Here is a 17,194-nt window from a genome sequence, read left to right on the forward strand (position 1 = left end):
TTCCCCCTCCTAGATCTGGTTTCTTGACTGAGCCTGTGAAGACAAGACAAAACACCCAACATTAGTGTCATATTCTAGTTCAGTGTTTTGAAAAGACTAGGTTGGGTCATATGGAGTCACATGAAGACTAAAATGGGTTTAGAGAGTTTGGTAGTCAAAGGTTTGTCATATTGATATGCTATGTCATCAAAGCCAGTGTGAGGTTGGGTGAAAAAATATTGTAAGCTTGTACCAGACCTGGGTCAAATAGTAGTTACAGATAATTATTAGGTATTTTTTTTCAACTAGCTTGGACTGTCAGATCGGGAACGTTTACCGCACCAGGACAATTCAATGTCAAGTTGTCTGTCACAGAAAAGAGGAATAAATTGAATTGTTGTCCAAACTAGCACCTACATAAGTTAAAGCAAACCATAAATAGTATTTGCACGTACTATTTGACCCTGGTCTGGCTTTAGATTATCAGGCTAAATTTGGTAGAGTCATGACAAAAAAAATTTGAGTAATGTGGCAAGGAAACAGCTCAGAGGAGAAACAGCTGAAAATTGTTGTTCTAATGCAGCCAGAAATTTGCTTGATTTACTCTAACTGCATAATGTTATGAATTCGTAACAGTTTAATGTTTGAAAACGACACCACGTTAGTGTGTCTCCACGGTCAGTGTGACTATTATGTATGTCAATTATTTCTGTTAGGAAGCTGCGTTATTTGAATGCACTGAAAGCCATTCACCATTTAGCTACTTGTTGAGATGGGAGCCGATCTTCTCTTTTCTGATAATGTTTGCGTAGGGAATCTGAAAGAAAACAAAAGGTAGAGACATAAGTTACATTCATCCAGAACAGATATGTTTTTGTATTGTCTTGATATGGGACATCATTTTTCCAAGAAACCAGCATGGATCTTCATAAAGACCATGCAGATACACGTATGTGACCAAACATGGAAAAACAGGCACTCTGTGGGAGATAGTTTTGTCATACATTTTTTTTTTCATACATTATTGATCTTTGCATTCAGAGCTTTAAAGTAGTATATTCAATACTTTATTTTATTTGAATTATTGATTATTGAATCAAAAATACATTGGGATAAACTTTTTCTGGTGTAAAATTGTTTCCCTACAAAGTTAAATGAGCCGTGGTTTATCCATATGTTTGGTTGCATGTATTTAAAGATATAAAATTTTAGGTTGCACTCTTTGATTGGATTTAATCATAATTATACTTTAAAATAAGGAAATAAGGACAGTAACAGGACTCTGTTAGAGGGTGAAATGGTGAAATGTTTGGGTGTGATATTTAATTCAATAAAGAAAAATTCTAAAATAAGATACAGCACCGTAAAGGGACACATTTTTTTATTCATTTGAATGTCTGTGAAATTAATGTGTCATTACTCTTTGTTATATGGCAGACAGATCCATCTGCTTGTTCTAGCCACATCCGTCACTTCTGAAAGTTATTCGATTTGTCTGTGTGTGTGCGTGTGTGTGTGTGTGCTCGCGTACGTGTGTGTGTGTGCATACATGCTTGTAAATGTACTCGGATGCCTGTGCGCCCGTCCGCCTGTGTGGTTACATGAATGCAACATGCACTTGTGTGTGTATTCGGTAACTTGCATGTGCGGGTTTGCGAGCGTGTGCGTACAAGCGTGTACAGCGTTGCGTGTGTCGGAAAGCAAAGACAAACGCCGTCTGTCAGCTTGTCTGCCGGCTGCTCCGGTGATTGATGTGGACCGAACTACTCAGATGGCTGCAGAGGAACTTCTCACCCATGAAAGACAAACTAGATGATTGGCTGTTTGCTACCTGCTGTATAAGTACTGCAAAAGTGTCCGGTCCACTCCTATTGATAGCTTTGACAGGAAAAGTATATTTAAAATCTAATGAGGAGCTACAGTATGATGTGAATGTGTTGTTTATTTTATATCTGTCATCATACTAACGCACAGTTTCCTATTTCATTTTTAGGATATTGCAGGGAATTGATGTGTTATTTGTGAATTGTGAATTCTTCTTCGATTATTATGATTTCTTGGTGTTGTTGTGATTTTTTTGTAATTATGTGTCAATTATTGTTGAATTGCTTGTTTCCCACTGCACTTTGTAACTATTTTGTGCTTTGTAAGTAAATGTATTGTCATTCATATTCATTACTAAGACTGTTTTTCAAAGTGAACATTGAGGCTGTTTAGATTGTGGTATCTATAAATGTAGCCTATGTGTACCTTGTCATTTAAAGGCATAACAATGATATTTATTTTTATCAGTGTTCAGTATGAGTGTATCATTAGTAGTCTTACCATCTGTAACTGTTGGACCATCTCCTCTCTGTAGGCGAGCTCTCTTTTCATCTGGTCTTGGAAATTATCTGAAATTCATGCAAAAGAAAGAAAAATCTGTTTAGTCCTAGAAATATTACTTTTTTGACTGATAAAAGAGTTATTTACAAAGGAGAGGTGATAGAGGAGCAAGAGACTTTTTTTTTTTTATCCCTGGGAAAACGGGGAATGAGAGAGGGAGGAAGAGAGATGTAGGAGGGACGGAGAGAGAACCAGAGACAGAGGATAGAGAGAGAGACAGAGAGAGAGACAGACAGAGGACAGAGAGAGAGAGAGACAGATGGAGGCATAGAGAGAGACAGAGAGAGGTAGACAGGCAGGCAGACAGATACAGGAGACGAGGGGAAATCAGGCTGTCTGCATGTTTCACGAAGCCAAATTTAAGACTTTTTAAGACCTTTTAATGCTCCCTGGAATTGAATTGAAGACTTTTTGATTGAATATAGCTAATGAAAGCTTTGAAACTGTTAATGGGCAGTAAGAAAAAGGGAAATTAAGGAAATTGTTCAGGGACATGAAGTGTGTTTAGTAAAGCAGATACAATACATATTGTACTACTGACCCTGCTCTCTAAGAGTTGACATACAGCGCAAAGAAACCGGTCATTGTATTGTGAAAAAATCACCTCTAATAACTGCATTTAAGACATTTTAACTACACTTAACTCTAGACAATTTATTTGAAGACTTTTGCAGACTTTTTCAGATACTCTGGATAACTTACAAATGACAGAGAAGGAGAAGCTGCCCTTCAGAGAGAGAGAGAGCGAGCAAGGGTAAGAAAGAGTAAGAAAAGTGAAAGAGTGAGGTGAGAGGAATGTGACTTACGGAAGACAGGAAAGGGGGAGGTGCCCTTCAGAGCGTGAAACTCCTGTTCCAGTCTCCTCCTGAAGTCTATCTGCTCCAGCAGAACCTTCTGGAGCTCCTCTGGAGGAGCGGAGGGAGGGAGAGGAGAGGGAGGAGAGGGTGAGGCGAGAAGATTGTCTGTTAGAAAAACACATTAGTACATCTAATCTCTATACATCTATCATTCCTAAAGGTGAGGAGGTGTGTATGCTGTGACTCCTCTACTCAATATTAATCAATAGTGAATGGGTATAACAGGTGGATATATTCAACATGGCTAATAATTTTACGCTGATTAGCCCTTTAAAAGATGTCTTAATCTGTATAGACGTCTAGGATAAGATTGGGCTACATAGGTTTAACAGTGAAACTTAAGTAGATGTTTTCTGGGGTATATGATAAAAATAAAGAATTATCTTGTACATATGGACTTCTCTGGTGCATTTTTTTTAATATTTACAGCTGTAATAATATGTAATAATGTATTTAGTGCTTGGTCTAGAAAAGCCAAAAAGTTGATGTTGAAATGACGTCTAGTGCTCAGTGGGCTGTTTATCCTAAACTACACTTGAGATTTTTTGTCATCAACGATAGTTAATATTCTTCTACTAGATAATGTACAAGCAAGAGTGAATGGTTTTTATCTCTTCATTCTGTGTTTTATCATTGTGATTTGTCACTGTATTTTAACACTTTAACACATGCAGTTTAACACTGGGCAACTAAACTAAACTAAACTATAATCTATACTATAATGTGTCTTTACCTTTCTCCATGTTCTCAACATCCTTCTTTAGTGGGACAGGAGAGGAAGCATCTTGGCTCTGATCACCTGAAAACATCCAGACATGACACACTTGTTAGATATAACAGTCGCATTATACTGACAGGACAATCTGGAAGTTATTTTCTTATTAAGTAAGAGCAAGGCACTAACACTGCCAGGGTTGGGGGTTACAATCCCACTGGGCCCAACCTTGCTAAAAAAATGTTTGTACTTATATTTGTGGACCCCAGGAAGACTAGCTGTGCTTTAGGGCAAAGCTAATGGGGATCCTAACAAATAAACAAATAAACAAATTTGTATTCTACGGTGCTTTTATATAAAAGCATCCACCAAATTGCTTGGCGGTACATTTTGTATTTCCATTTATCTGCTATGTAGAAAATACCCAGAGTGCAGCTCTTTTACAGTACATGATTTGTTAAATTTCAGCGAATAGATCAGTGGCAATATTTTTTACTCATTTTTGTGCAGTCGTTCAGTTTAGTCCTGCAGGGTTATATATTCAACAGTCAAGAGGGAGGATGAAATGTAAGCCTAAGTAACAGTTTAGTGTAAGTGTGTTGATAAGTATAGATCTGACTGGTGTTGAGAAGTCGAGAGAGGCTCAGTGGCTGTACGACCCCAAAATGTATTATTAAGTGTAATGTATTATTAAGCCTTTAAAGATGTATCATGGTCCTAATTTAATAAAGTGGGAGGTGGAAAACCCTCTCTACCCCACCACCTCTTTCCTTTAACATCCAAGTTAGGTTGCTTTGTAAGCAGTCACCCTAAATAGACACATCAGACCCTGTGTATTGGTAAATGTCACAGTATTTGTTGTGTTAAACCACACCTCATCCCCTCTCTAACTGCCCCTCTGTCTTTCATCGTCTAGCAGAGTAAAGCAGTTCACCGGTTGGCCCCTAGGTGTCAGTGTCACTGCATGGTAACAAGTTCACTACATGGAGCGGTTTACTGAATCCTCTCTCTGGGATGTTCACTCTCCTCTCGCTGTCACATCATATTGCTTTCCATTAAGAAAAAAAAACAAAAACACTTTGCCTTCAGAAATTGGAGTGGATAAATGTGTAGCTCTTAAAATTGAAGGGAATGTGGAGTGACGGCAAAATATAAAATAAAAATGATCATTCGCTTCAGAATGATGCATTTGCAGGCGACTGTGCTCTAAAATTGTTGAATTATAATGTCAGCAGTGCTTTATTTTTTAACTGAAGCTGTTTTTTTTTTTTTGAACAACAGTGGATTTATAATCTGTAGCACTTGGAATGGAGAACATTATATTCATGTGAAACAGCGTTATCATTGTTACGCAGCATTTCATGTGATGTATATTTTGTCTGTGTAGCGTATAAAGCATTGTTACTGCTGGAGGCTATCTACTTGTTGCTTTAAACATCCTCCCCATCTTCAGTCTTCCGTTTTACAAACATCTCCATCACCCGCTGTTTTCAAATTTACCAGTTGGAAAATGTCTATATTTCCGTGTGTTTGTGTGTGTGTGTGTTTATGTTTATGTCTGATTTGTGACAATGAGGCATTGAACGCCTTAAATGAAGCGATCCAGCACACTCGATATGTATAATCTCCCTTCTCCACTCTCTCTCTCACTCTCTCCTCCAGTCATTTCATGTCCTGGCTCCTCGAGCTTCCCATTTAGAGCAGAGAGAGAGAGAGAGAGAAAGAGAGGGAGAGAAAGGTCTCTCCTTCCTTCTCTTCTCCTCTCCTTTCCTCTCCTTCCTTATCCTCTCCCCTCCTCTCCTTTCCTCTCCTCTTCTCTCTCCTTCCTTCTCTTCTCCGCTCCTTTCCTTTCCTCTCCCCTCCTCTCCTCTCTCTCTCCTTCCTTCTCCTCTCTTCTCCTCTCTTCTCCTCTCTCTGTCTCATTTGACAAGCAAATTTGCAGACAGTGCCCGAGGATAACAACCTCGTTTGACAGTCAATTAACCGTGAATAGTCAAAGCCAAGGCGGTTTGCATTACATAAATGGAAAATTAGATTATTTTTTCTCCCTAGAAACAGAGGGAGAGTTTAAAGACAGTGGCGGGGGGGAGACTCGGAGGAATCAGGCCTTCTAATCACGTAGAGCTTCCCACCGCCCAGGGAGACGTTTGGCAATCAGGGGAAAGGTGGTCTCATTTAATTTGTTTCGTGTAATTTTTCGAAATACATTATACATTATGCGCAGGGATCATTACGGTGTGTGTGTGTGCAGGGGTGGGGGAGCGGGGGGGTAGACATAAATGTCGGCACAGATGTCATAAAGCACTTTTAATGTCTTCCTGACAGATATAAAAAGGCAATAAGCTGTGATCTTTTTCAAACGGGAAGGGGTTTTTGCGCTGAGGAAGAAAAAAAGGCAATTATGTCGGCGGTGATATGGGTCTAGGATGGAGATTGCCAGCGCGGCTGCTTATCTTTGAGCTGATGTTTTCTTGTTGAACTATAACGGCCCCCCTAAGAGTAACAGCCCCGGCGACAACGACGCTAAAGAGAGGAGCCATGTCAAAGCGGCGGCAGAAGCAGCTTTCCGCCGCTTTTTCATCTCTCCGTGTATTTATATTAATCCCTTAACTCATCGTCTGCAATGAGGAGGAGAGTGAGGTGGATGAAAGAGGAGAGTGAGGAGTTTTTGTCACGCTTTAAGCATCCTGACTGTGTGTGTGTTGTCTTATAAGAGGAAAGAGCATTGTGACGTTTGTATATATTTTTTAAATAGCTACATTTGATGAGAATTATTTAATCAGTGATGTGTTGTTTGTTTTATTTAGGACAATTTTACACAGGCAACATCTCTGCTTTGCCAACAACTTTTATAATAGAAAATAATCTTTTTTCTTATATATTTCATTATTCATAATTTGTGTTGTCTTTGTGTTATTGACTCAGACTGCAAATTAAAAAAATGATTGCTCTGTATGATAGATGAGTAGTTAATAACTTATACATACAGTCAAAATCAACGTTTGCAAGTAAGTATTAAGACAGTGAGCTAATGTTTGTGTTTTTTCCTGGTGTCACTGTTTTAAATACGGAGGCCAATAAAGACTTTCAATCAAAAGCTACCTCAGATTCATCCTTAGATGTGAGATTGATATTATGTTGCAGAGAAATCAAATGCAGAAGAACAAACTAAATTTAGCTTGCCATCCTAATAATTATACTAGTTTGGTTCATTGACAATTTGTTGTTTATTTGTCTGCAGCCGCTCTGCAACCAGTCAAACAGAAAAAAAACACGTGAGGTTTTGTACCTGAACTCTCCCTCCAGTAGTCCGGTGCCGAGGTCTCATTCTCCGATACAAAGAAACTATTCTGCTCTTTGTTTTCATCTGAAAGAGAGAGAGAGAGAGAGAAAGAGAGAGAGGGAAAGAGAAAAAGAGAGGAGAGAGAGAGAGAGGAGAGAGAGAAGCAGAGACAGAGAGAGAGAGAGAGATTCAGTAAGGCCCATTGGTTGAGCTGGTTATCCGGACACATGGAGATAACTAAGTGTGTGGATGGTGTGTGCTTTCTGCGTGCATGAGTGTGTGTGTGTGCATGCGTGTGTGTGCATGTGTGTGTGTGTGTGTGTGTGTGTTTGTGAGCATACATACAGAACACATTTTCTCCAGTGAGAGGGTCAGAGTGGGAGATGAGAGGAGCAAATGAAACGTCACTGGGATATTAGCCTCACAGGGACACAGAGACTCTATAAAACCACTCACTCAGACACTAAATGAAACAAAAACACAACTGATTCAGACGTCTGATGAAACGGATAGTGTATAACAGTTTGGTGAAATAGATCGTGTAATGCTATTTGATGAAACGGTGTAAAACAACCTGTTCAAACATTTAATGAAACAAAGATATTGTAAAACAACTGTTAGGTGAGATAGTGTCAGTGTCAAACAACTCGTACAAACATTTGATGAAACAAAGTTATTGCTTTCAGTTGGGACGAAATAGAAAGTGTCAAAATATTTTTTTTTTTTCAAATGTCTAACGGAACAAAGATAGTGTATGAAAGATTTTAACTTTTGAGGGAACTTTTGAGGAAATGTATCTTGCAGTTATGTCAGGGTGAATTGCAGAAAATTGATGTAGCTTCATTATCTACATTTCTACATTTAGTCTCGTACTTGTGCATTAGAAAGGAAAAAAATTGTTTAAAAGCAAATATGGTGTGAAAACAAAGATAGAGTAAAATGTCTGAGCTCACCAGAGATGCTGGAGTTGTCTTTGGTTGCGTAGGCAGGTAGTCCTTCATCCCTGCTTTTATGGACCTGGAAGCACAGAGAACAGGACCGAGAAAATAACATACAGCAGGTTAGCACCTGATATACTTGTTATGTGTTGTCATATAATAAAATAGCAACAGAGTAGAACATCAATCCTATAAGGCAGAGAGAAGTGGCTGTGTGTTTTCTGAAGATGCGAGATGAATTTATATAACTTCGTAAGGTTACAGTGAACGCATCAATATCAGCCAGCAGTTTTGTTTTTTTTGTTTTTTTAAAGCACCTGCAATATTGTCTAATTAAGCTGAATTTTTCTTGATATTTTACTCATCACTTGACAAGTACAATATCCCTTGTCGGTGCTTTTGCTCTCTTTTTCAGAAATAGAGATGGTAACATTGACTTGTATTGATCTAATTTGGAGTATTCAGTTAAACTCTCTTTTTTTGTCTCCCTTTCTCCCTTTGCGTCACTCAAATCAGTGATGTGCATTTGCAGATTTTTACTCCATTGATAATTTAACTAGATCTAGTTTAAAATGCTCACTATAACTCTAACCCTCTGTCTCTCTCTGTCTCTCTCTCTCTCTGAGGCCTAGTTAATGTGAGAGTCGACAGGTTAAAGATTAGAGCTGCCCTAACAGGCTGCGCTGACAGAGGGAGAACAAACACATTGTGGCCATTAAACAATCCATGCCTGGGCCTATTAGCCAGGATCAGAGCGGGGTGACTGTTTCAATTTCTACAGGGAGAAACCAACCTATCAATCTGCTTATGCAGATCACATCACCGCCTGACTACAGCGCCATTTAAATAATAATTAGCTAAAGTGGCCTGGGGGGATATTTACGTTTTTGTAAGCTGGGTCCTCTCGGTGAGGCGGGCTAGAGCTGGAGAGAGGCAGGCTGGCAGGAGGGGAGGCGGGCAGGCTGGGGGACTCCTGCTGGATGGGGTCTGAGGAGGAGGGAGGGGAGGTGTTGGGATACACGCCGCCACTCCCCCGCTCCTTCCCCCTCTCCTCTCCGACGCCCTCGCTCAGCGCGGGGAGGTACAGGTTGGTTTGAGTCTGTGGCGGCCTGCTCGCGAAGCTCCCCTCCTCCTCCTCCTCCTGCTTCGACGACTCCACGTCCACCTCCCCCTCCTCCTCGCTTTCCCCTCCCTCTGCTTCTCCCTCTCCCTCTCCTCCGCTCTCGCTGCCGTAACTACAGCTGCTGCTGGGCGATAGCCGCTGATGGCGTTCTGACCCAACGACCACGACCCCAAAGTCCTCTTCTGTTGCCCCGGCGACTCCTCCTCCGCTGCCGTGGAGCTTGGCGATGCTCTCAGCATCCTTGATGACGGGGCGGAAGGCGGAGCCGTAGCTGGGCTTCCTGTTCTGGAGGGTCGGGGTGTCCAGCAGCTTGAGCCAGCCCTCTGATGTCACAGGGCGAAGGTCAGGGGTTACTGTCGTGCACTCTGGGTCAAACAGCCCAGATCTGGGCGTGGCGGTCCCGCTGCCGCCCCCCATGGTCGCGCTGACACCGTTTCCAGTGCCGGCGACAGCGCCAGGCTCGGAGTGGTCTGAGAGATCGAGGAAGGCCTGCCGGAGAGAGGGGTTCTCTGCCAGGGAGGAGAGAGCGCTGGGCTGAGGCTGGAGGTAGGTGGGAACGGGGATTCCTCCGGCCGCTCTGGGGGGCCAGAACATGCAGAAAGGAGGGTAGAAAGTGTCTTTGCGGCCCGGCCACAGAAGACCCGACAGCCCCGCTCCTTTCTGCCCCACTGACACATCGCTGTCCTCTTTTTTCTGCTGGCAGAGGCCAAATGCAGGGAAGGAGTAAGGAGAGGGGAAGAGGGAAGTGGGAGGGAACTTCTGCAGCATGCCGAAGCCTTTACTCGGGACGGGGATGACGGGGTAGCTGCGCGCCGTCTTCCGGGGAGACAGGCTGCCCCCGTCCAGATCGTCTTCATCATCAAAGCGGCCTCTCTTCTGCCCGCCCAGGTCGGGCCCCATCATGTGAGGCATCACCGACCCCGGGAGCGTCTTCACCGGGCCCATGGAGCTGCAGTGGGGCCCAGAGGGCAGCGCCCTCTTCCGGCTGCCTCCGTTGAACATAGCCTTGACGTCTTCCCACGCAAAAACTAAATCGTCAGGTGGAATTTTTTCGCTGAGCTTGAGATGCCGTCGCCACGAGTTAAAGTTGGCAGCATCGGGCTGGGTGTACTTGGCGTCTGGAGTGCGGTGGGAGTGGAAAATGAATTTATTCGGGGAGAAGTACATGTTGCAGTAGGAGCACTTGATGCACTTGGCCCTGGAGCTGTTGTAGCGTGCTGGGATGAAGTTACCACGGCAACCCCAGGCGCACTCGTGCGACACATCGAAGGCGAAGTTGTCAGGCAGTTTCGGTGGCGAGTTCTCTCCCAGGAAGGACTTGCAGAGGCGCTCAGCTTCGCGCTTGGTGATCATGCCGCAGCGGCGCGAGGAGATGGGCATGGCGCCGGCCCGGCGGAGGATCTCCAGCTGAACCGGAGTGCACTGGACGCAGGTGATGCCCAGCGCCACGCGGCGGTTATGAATCTCATTATAACTGTAGTTCTTGAGCAGCGTGTTGGAGATCTGCGCCAGGCAAAGTCTCTCTGTGTTGTCGATGACCAGCGACACGATGGGAACACCGTACAGGACGACTTGGCCGACCTGGTTGGGCTTCAGGGGCGAGGAGGAAGCAGAGGAAGAGGAGGAGAGAGAGGAGGAGGAGGAGTGGAGGTGGGCGGGTCTGGGGGGAGTCAGGGGCTCCTGCTGGTAGGGACCCGTGGTGGTTGCCATGATAATGTCGTTGGGGCCCGGATGAAGGGTCTTGTCCAAGCTAGGGGGAAAACTTTGGAGAATGACCTGCTTGAAAGAAAGAGAGAAGAGAAGAGAAGAGAAAGAAAGAAAGAAAGAACGAAAGAAAGAAAGAAGAGGAAAAATAAATAAAAGAGATATTAGAAAAATGTGTCATTTAATAAAATGATATTGTTGACATATTAGGAATTACCATAAACATGCATTTGCAACTATTGCCAATGTACCATAGAAGTTTCAACACACACACACACACACACACTCTCTCTCTCTCTCTCTCTCTCTCTCTCTCTCTCTCATTACAAGCTAATTCATATTATGAATATTATTATTCATAATATGAATTATCTTATAATGCTTTATCACAGACTAATTCTACCACACAGCCGTAGATTGGATAATGTATTGGATGTGTATATTACATATGATGTATTATATATTCAATATTATATATGATGTACAATATATTTAAACACACACATATCAGTGAGTCTGGAATTTAAGTTAAATGTGTTATCAAATACACAATTGCCACATTTACACACAAGAACCAAAAATTTGACTTTTTACCCTCCTTTGAACCAGACTTTCTCTTATAGTTGCTGGATAAATTTGGAAATACTTCAAAATTTGATTTGAAGAGTTTTGCTCCAAAATGAGATTGCCACCATTTGACCTAATCTTTCAAAATAATTAATAGCATAAATAAATTAAAACAAATGTATGACCCTTTTTAAAGAAGAGAGGCTAAGTGAAGTGCTTGGTTGACAACACACTTGTACTTGCACTGACTGGCTCCTCTATATTTTGGAGATACTGAATCATGAACTTAAGGCAATGATTTTATTTTAATTATATTTAAGTGTATACTGTATATATAAATATATGTGTATATATATATATATATATATATATATGTATATATATTTTATATATATATAATATATTTATATCTAAGCTCTACTTTTTGGAGCAGAGCTCTCCATTCATAGGTCTAATGTAATTTCCACTAACAGACCAGAAACAAACTTGGTTCTCACATAGGAAACTCAACTTCCATCATTATGACTATGATAAATAACGTTTGCCTAAATTCATTCAACAGTAGTGGGACACTGCTGAACGAATAATATGATAACACGATATATGGCAATTCACAGAAACACTGCTAAAATAACTGTTACAAATTTGAAAGTAACACTACAATTTTGCTCAGATTTCTTCAATTAATGTTTGGTTTTAGTGTTTTTAACTAAATAAAATATCTGTAATATGTGTATAATAACAGTTTCAGGCTGTAAACTGGAATTGAATGAAAACTGTGGCCAAAGTAGGGACAGGCACTGAACAAAATAAATTAAAAAAATAATCCCTGACCACCACTGAAACAAAAAATACCAGGGAAAAACAGGCAGCATTTCCAGGCAATGTAGTTGGGCATTCTTTGTTTTTTCCCAAAAACCTGAAAATAGTGGTTCCTTATAGACCACTATGTGATTCACACTGATTGTGTCCCAGTCAGTCCATGTGTTTCCAGTACAATGCTGCCAGTCTTATTTTCCTCAAAAAGTTGCCTATGCATTGTAGTCTTAAAGTTAAAAGGATCGACAATAGCTACAGTTTCATACACAATATACTATAATATTATACTCTGCGTCTAAACACTCATGCCATTATTTACCAGGTATTTTAAATATGCTAATTTAAGGACATTTTGAAGTTTAGTGATATTAAAATGCCAGAAAAATGTATCAACGTTGAGGCAAACCATACTTCACTGCAAAAGTACATTTTTCATTATGGATTGAAATTAATGTGCTGATTGCCTTTATTCTCCTGTATCATATTAGCAGATGCATGTGCAACATATTACACAGTTTCCTCATTATTTGTAAAAAGATTGACTGTTTTCTTTATATTGAATAAGTCAGTTTTACTTGGAAATAATTGTGATATAGGCTACAGTATTTCATAAAGATGACACTCTGAATTTTATGTCTCTGTAAATTGTGCTTGTAATTGGCAAAATTCTCATCTGACCAATACAACAATATTAAACGAATATTAAACTCTTTTGTGCATCATATTTATTGTAATTATGAAGAACTGAAAATACACCAACAACATCTGTAAAAAACAGAATTGAGAAATTACTCTCAGGTGTCTTTTATTATTCCAGTTACTCCGGGTCATTTCGTAAAAATTAAATACGCTATTAATAAATGTATGAACATCTTTTAGCCTGGAGACCTGATTTACAACAAGAAATAGGTTCTTGCAATATTTCTGCTGACAGTGAAAATTCCAACACGTGGAAAAATAAATCCTGACACAAACTCCAAAAGAAAAAAAACCACACCGGGCAAAATAAAACACAACATGACAACGTGGTCAAATACAGCAGCGCTCAAAATGTCAAGTGTAAAACCTTCAAAAGCTTCATATTTTCAGAGGAAGCTGATATAATTCACTGGAAAACCAGTCCATACACTAATATCGTGTAATTATCTGGGCCGCAACAACAAACTGTTCATCAGAAGTGGAGCAGTGTGCAGGAGCACCAATTAACCAATTAACCCCCTTTGACTCAGGGTTCAGGTTTGGCTACAAATTACACAATAAAATACTGAACTGAATATTTAATTTCAGTTCGACCTACACTTTAGTTTTCCCAATTTCCCCATAAATTAAACCATTAGGCCTACACTTTCCATTTTAGTAAAGGTCCACGGAATATTAAACGCAGGTTAAACGGCAGAGATATTTTGTAATCAAGCAAAATTAACACAGACACAGCAGGCTGCATGCAATTTCAGGCTAATCTCCAACGTGTAGTTTTAGGGGGTATGGATGAATCAAATTAAGCTAATGTTACAACAATGGCAGTTAAAACACTTGCGCACTAATGTTAATTTCTAACGGCTTAGTAACAACATCAACAACAACAATAGGTCTAATAATATTCATAACAACGCTACTACCTAATCATAATAATAATATTGCAGGAATAAGTTGTTAGCCAATAATATTTATAAATTACGGTAAGGAATGCAACGGAATTTGGCCAATTCATAAAGTCAACACACATTACCAATAAGCGTTTTCTTCTTTTAAATCATTTTGGAGGCTGTTTTCTGTCCCAGCCGTCGTGTATCCAAACCGTTAGCTAGTTTTTCACATTTTAACCAACTTTGACCAGCACCGGTCGAGCAGTCTCCTTACCTCTATATCCCGGCAACCATCCAAACGGCCACAGCGTTAAAAAAACATTCCCGTTAAGAAGGAAATCGGTTTATCCTACATAAAAACTCATTTTAGTGAGGGATTGTCTCACTTAAACTAGCCGATTTCTCTGAGTTATGTCCGGAAAAAAGAGGAATCGGATCGGTACCGCCGGCTTTTTAAACTGAACTCCTGCTCTGTCTGTGAACCTGCTCGTGAGATGTGAGTAAACTGCGACGCTCGCGCTGGCTTTATTCGCTTTTCAGAGACACCACGCGCCGTTCTAATCTCTCTCTCTCTCTCTCTCTCTCTCTCTCTCCCTCTCTCTCTGTCTCTCTCTCGCTCTCTCTCTCTCTCTTGAGCGCGCGCCTGCCCCTGGTTTGATTGGCGTGCAGCGCGAGCTCAGCCCACCATCCAACCACCCACCACCCCACCACACGCACAAGCACACGCACACACACACGCTTCGTGAGCTCTGCTGCTTCTTCTTCCTCTCCTTCACGCGCTGTGTGCCCCGTTCAACCAACCAATGACGTCTCGCTAACTGCCACTCAAACACTCAAAGAGACAAACTAACGGCAACGACGGAACGGACGAACGAAAGAACGAATGCACGAGCTTCGCCTGCATGGCATGTCGGGCCCCCGGGGGCTCAGCACACACACACACACACACACACACACACGCACACAAATGCGCGCGCGTGCACGAGAAGACCCTCGGGAAGTCTTTAGGGGTGATGCTAAATCTGAATGGTGAAACACTCCATAAACTAAAATGACGTTATGGGTAAATAATAGTAATAACAACATGGATTAAAACAGTAGCTTCCAGCCAAATAAACACTAGTTTAATTTCACTGTTAATTTACTCACTAGACGTTTATGCAATGACAGAATATGTGATGAATATTGTTTTAATTTTAGGTTGCAGTATCACCCCACCTATACAGTACACACAGTTAAATAGTGCTATATTTTTATACAAAATATTATCAAATGGATGTCTATTGGTCTATTGTGTGTCTACTTGGGGGTCCTTGACATGAAAAAGTTTGGGAACCACTGGGTTAAACCACATTGGAATATGCCATTACAAATTCCTGTCTAGATTAGCAAATTAATACCAATAAATGTTAAAAATAGCATTGGTTAAATGACAAGCAGAAGGGCTTAGCAGTGGAAATATGCCTTTTTAATCACAAATTCAGAAGTAAAATGTCAGCCAGGCCACAAGGTGCAGCAACAGTCTATTTTAAGGCTAACGTAAAGGCAGAGGCAGCAAACAGGCAGGCTGTCATGTAGGAATAATGTCTGTGAGTGCAGCTGATACGCATATTCAACGCCAAAAAGGCTTCCGAAACACGACCCTACACGCAGGTCGCTCCCAGGAGGTGAAACGTAGTAGCGAGCCTGGCCTGCTGTATCATCTGCTGTAGTCAAGGGTCACAGCGGCGCTCGGCTCTCAGCCTGCATGGCCACATCAGAGGTGGATACACTCCTTCTGCAGACTAAATACCGCTGAAACACACAGGATGGCAGGAGCCTGATATAGCCACCTCAACTCTCAGCAATTACCCGCCTCCTACTGCTCCTGCTCAATTACTTTTCATGCAATAAAAACATGCAGGAAAATTACAGATATGAAGATGTAGACTGAAAATATGAGCCTGTAGGATGTGCTGCAAAAATGACACATTCTTGTTAAGATAATAAAGTTGATTCTAAAGCTATATGTGTGTGTATTATGGATGTATGTTTTTGTGCACATTGGTATATGTAGGCTATATCTGTGTATATACATGCTCTTCATTTTTAACTCTCTCTTTCTCGTCTGTAAACTTTGCCCTGGTATGAATTGTGCCGTATAAATAAAATTTGACTTGACTTGATTTGACTTCAGACCAAACTCTGCTTGCACCCCGTTCATCTCCAGATGATCCAATGCTTTAGGTTTGAAAGCTATTCCAGCATGCAACACAAAATGTAAAACTTTATTAATGCCCGGCTGCCCACGGTGACAGTGCTGTGAAAATAGGCCTCTGGGTTTTAATGCAGACAGCTTGTCCCAGACACATAGAGTGCAAGTCAATCCGGAGGTGTGTCCATAATGCTTCAAATAAGGAGCTACATCCCCCAAAAAGGGACGTGGACTAGAGCTCATTTTCCTTAAAGGTATCGCTTGCATCAGTGTTTCTAAAAGCGTGGCTCAGGACCCAGAGGAGGGTCTTGGGAAGATAGAAAATGGGTCCTTGAGAAACAGAAGCTTGGGTGATGAGAAATTATTTATTGAATGCTCCCAGTAAAAGAGTTTTGAATATATATTGTGTGATGATACAGTTATCATTGATCATTGAAATGCATCTCAGAGAAAGTTCAAAGGTTAAAATATTTATTTGAAAATGTCCCATGTAGGCTACCTGACAACTCCATATATGATGGCCTACCATAATGATCCATAATGATAATGTATAGGCCTGTATGCATTCAGATTATATAGATGTTAAATAGATGATTGCCATGGGGCAAAACTGAGCTGCATGCAGCAGCAGCTGGGATCACTGTAACTTTATTTCAGCAGTATCTGTGTTCAGACTGTGAACTGTAAATGAACATTTGAAGGGTTTCACTTCAAACCGCTGGGTATCTGCTGTAGAAAAAAAAACCCATTACCTTAATTTAAAAAATGATTTCATCCTCTAAAATGTTATCATTTTCTAAGTAAAGGACTATAAGATAATCAATTAATATTGAGCTTTACTTGCATGCCAGACATCATTTTGATAGAGGTGATGTTATTTTTTTTAAATTTAATTTAATTTTTTTTGAAATGGTCTAGATCTACATCTCATGCTGGAGTGAAACTCTTCAACTCATCCCTAGACTATCCAAGAGGAAAATGATCAATTCATCTGAACTTGGTGCTATAGCTATTGAAATTCATATAGTAGGCCTAACTAATAAA

General features: G+C 41.0%; 1 protein-coding gene across 1 annotated transcript; it reads right to left on the bottom strand.

Annotated features, from left to right (window-relative positions):
- Window positions 1-739: 739 nt before the first annotated feature.
- Window positions 740-11,041, bottom strand: skor2 (SKI family transcriptional corepressor 2). Its single transcript, XM_071900586.2, has 7 exons — window positions 9,041-11,041; window positions 8,173-8,236; window positions 7,226-7,303; window positions 3,955-4,020; window positions 3,171-3,269; window positions 2,305-2,372; window positions 740-796 (listed from the first exon to the last, which is right to left on the bottom strand). The coding sequence occupies exons 1-7, from the start codon at window positions 10,988-10,990 to the stop codon at window positions 740-742; spliced, it is 2,382 nt and encodes a 793-aa protein (XP_071756687.1). The 5' UTR covers window positions 10,991-11,041.
- Window positions 11,042-17,194: the final 6,153 nt, after the last annotated feature.

Source organism: Centroberyx gerrardi, chromosome 2 (genome assembly GCF_048128805.1).
Source record: "Centroberyx gerrardi isolate f3 chromosome 2, fCenGer3.hap1.cur.20231027, whole genome shotgun sequence".
Taxonomy (NCBI): domain Eukaryota; kingdom Metazoa; phylum Chordata; class Actinopteri; order Beryciformes; family Berycidae; genus Centroberyx; species Centroberyx gerrardi.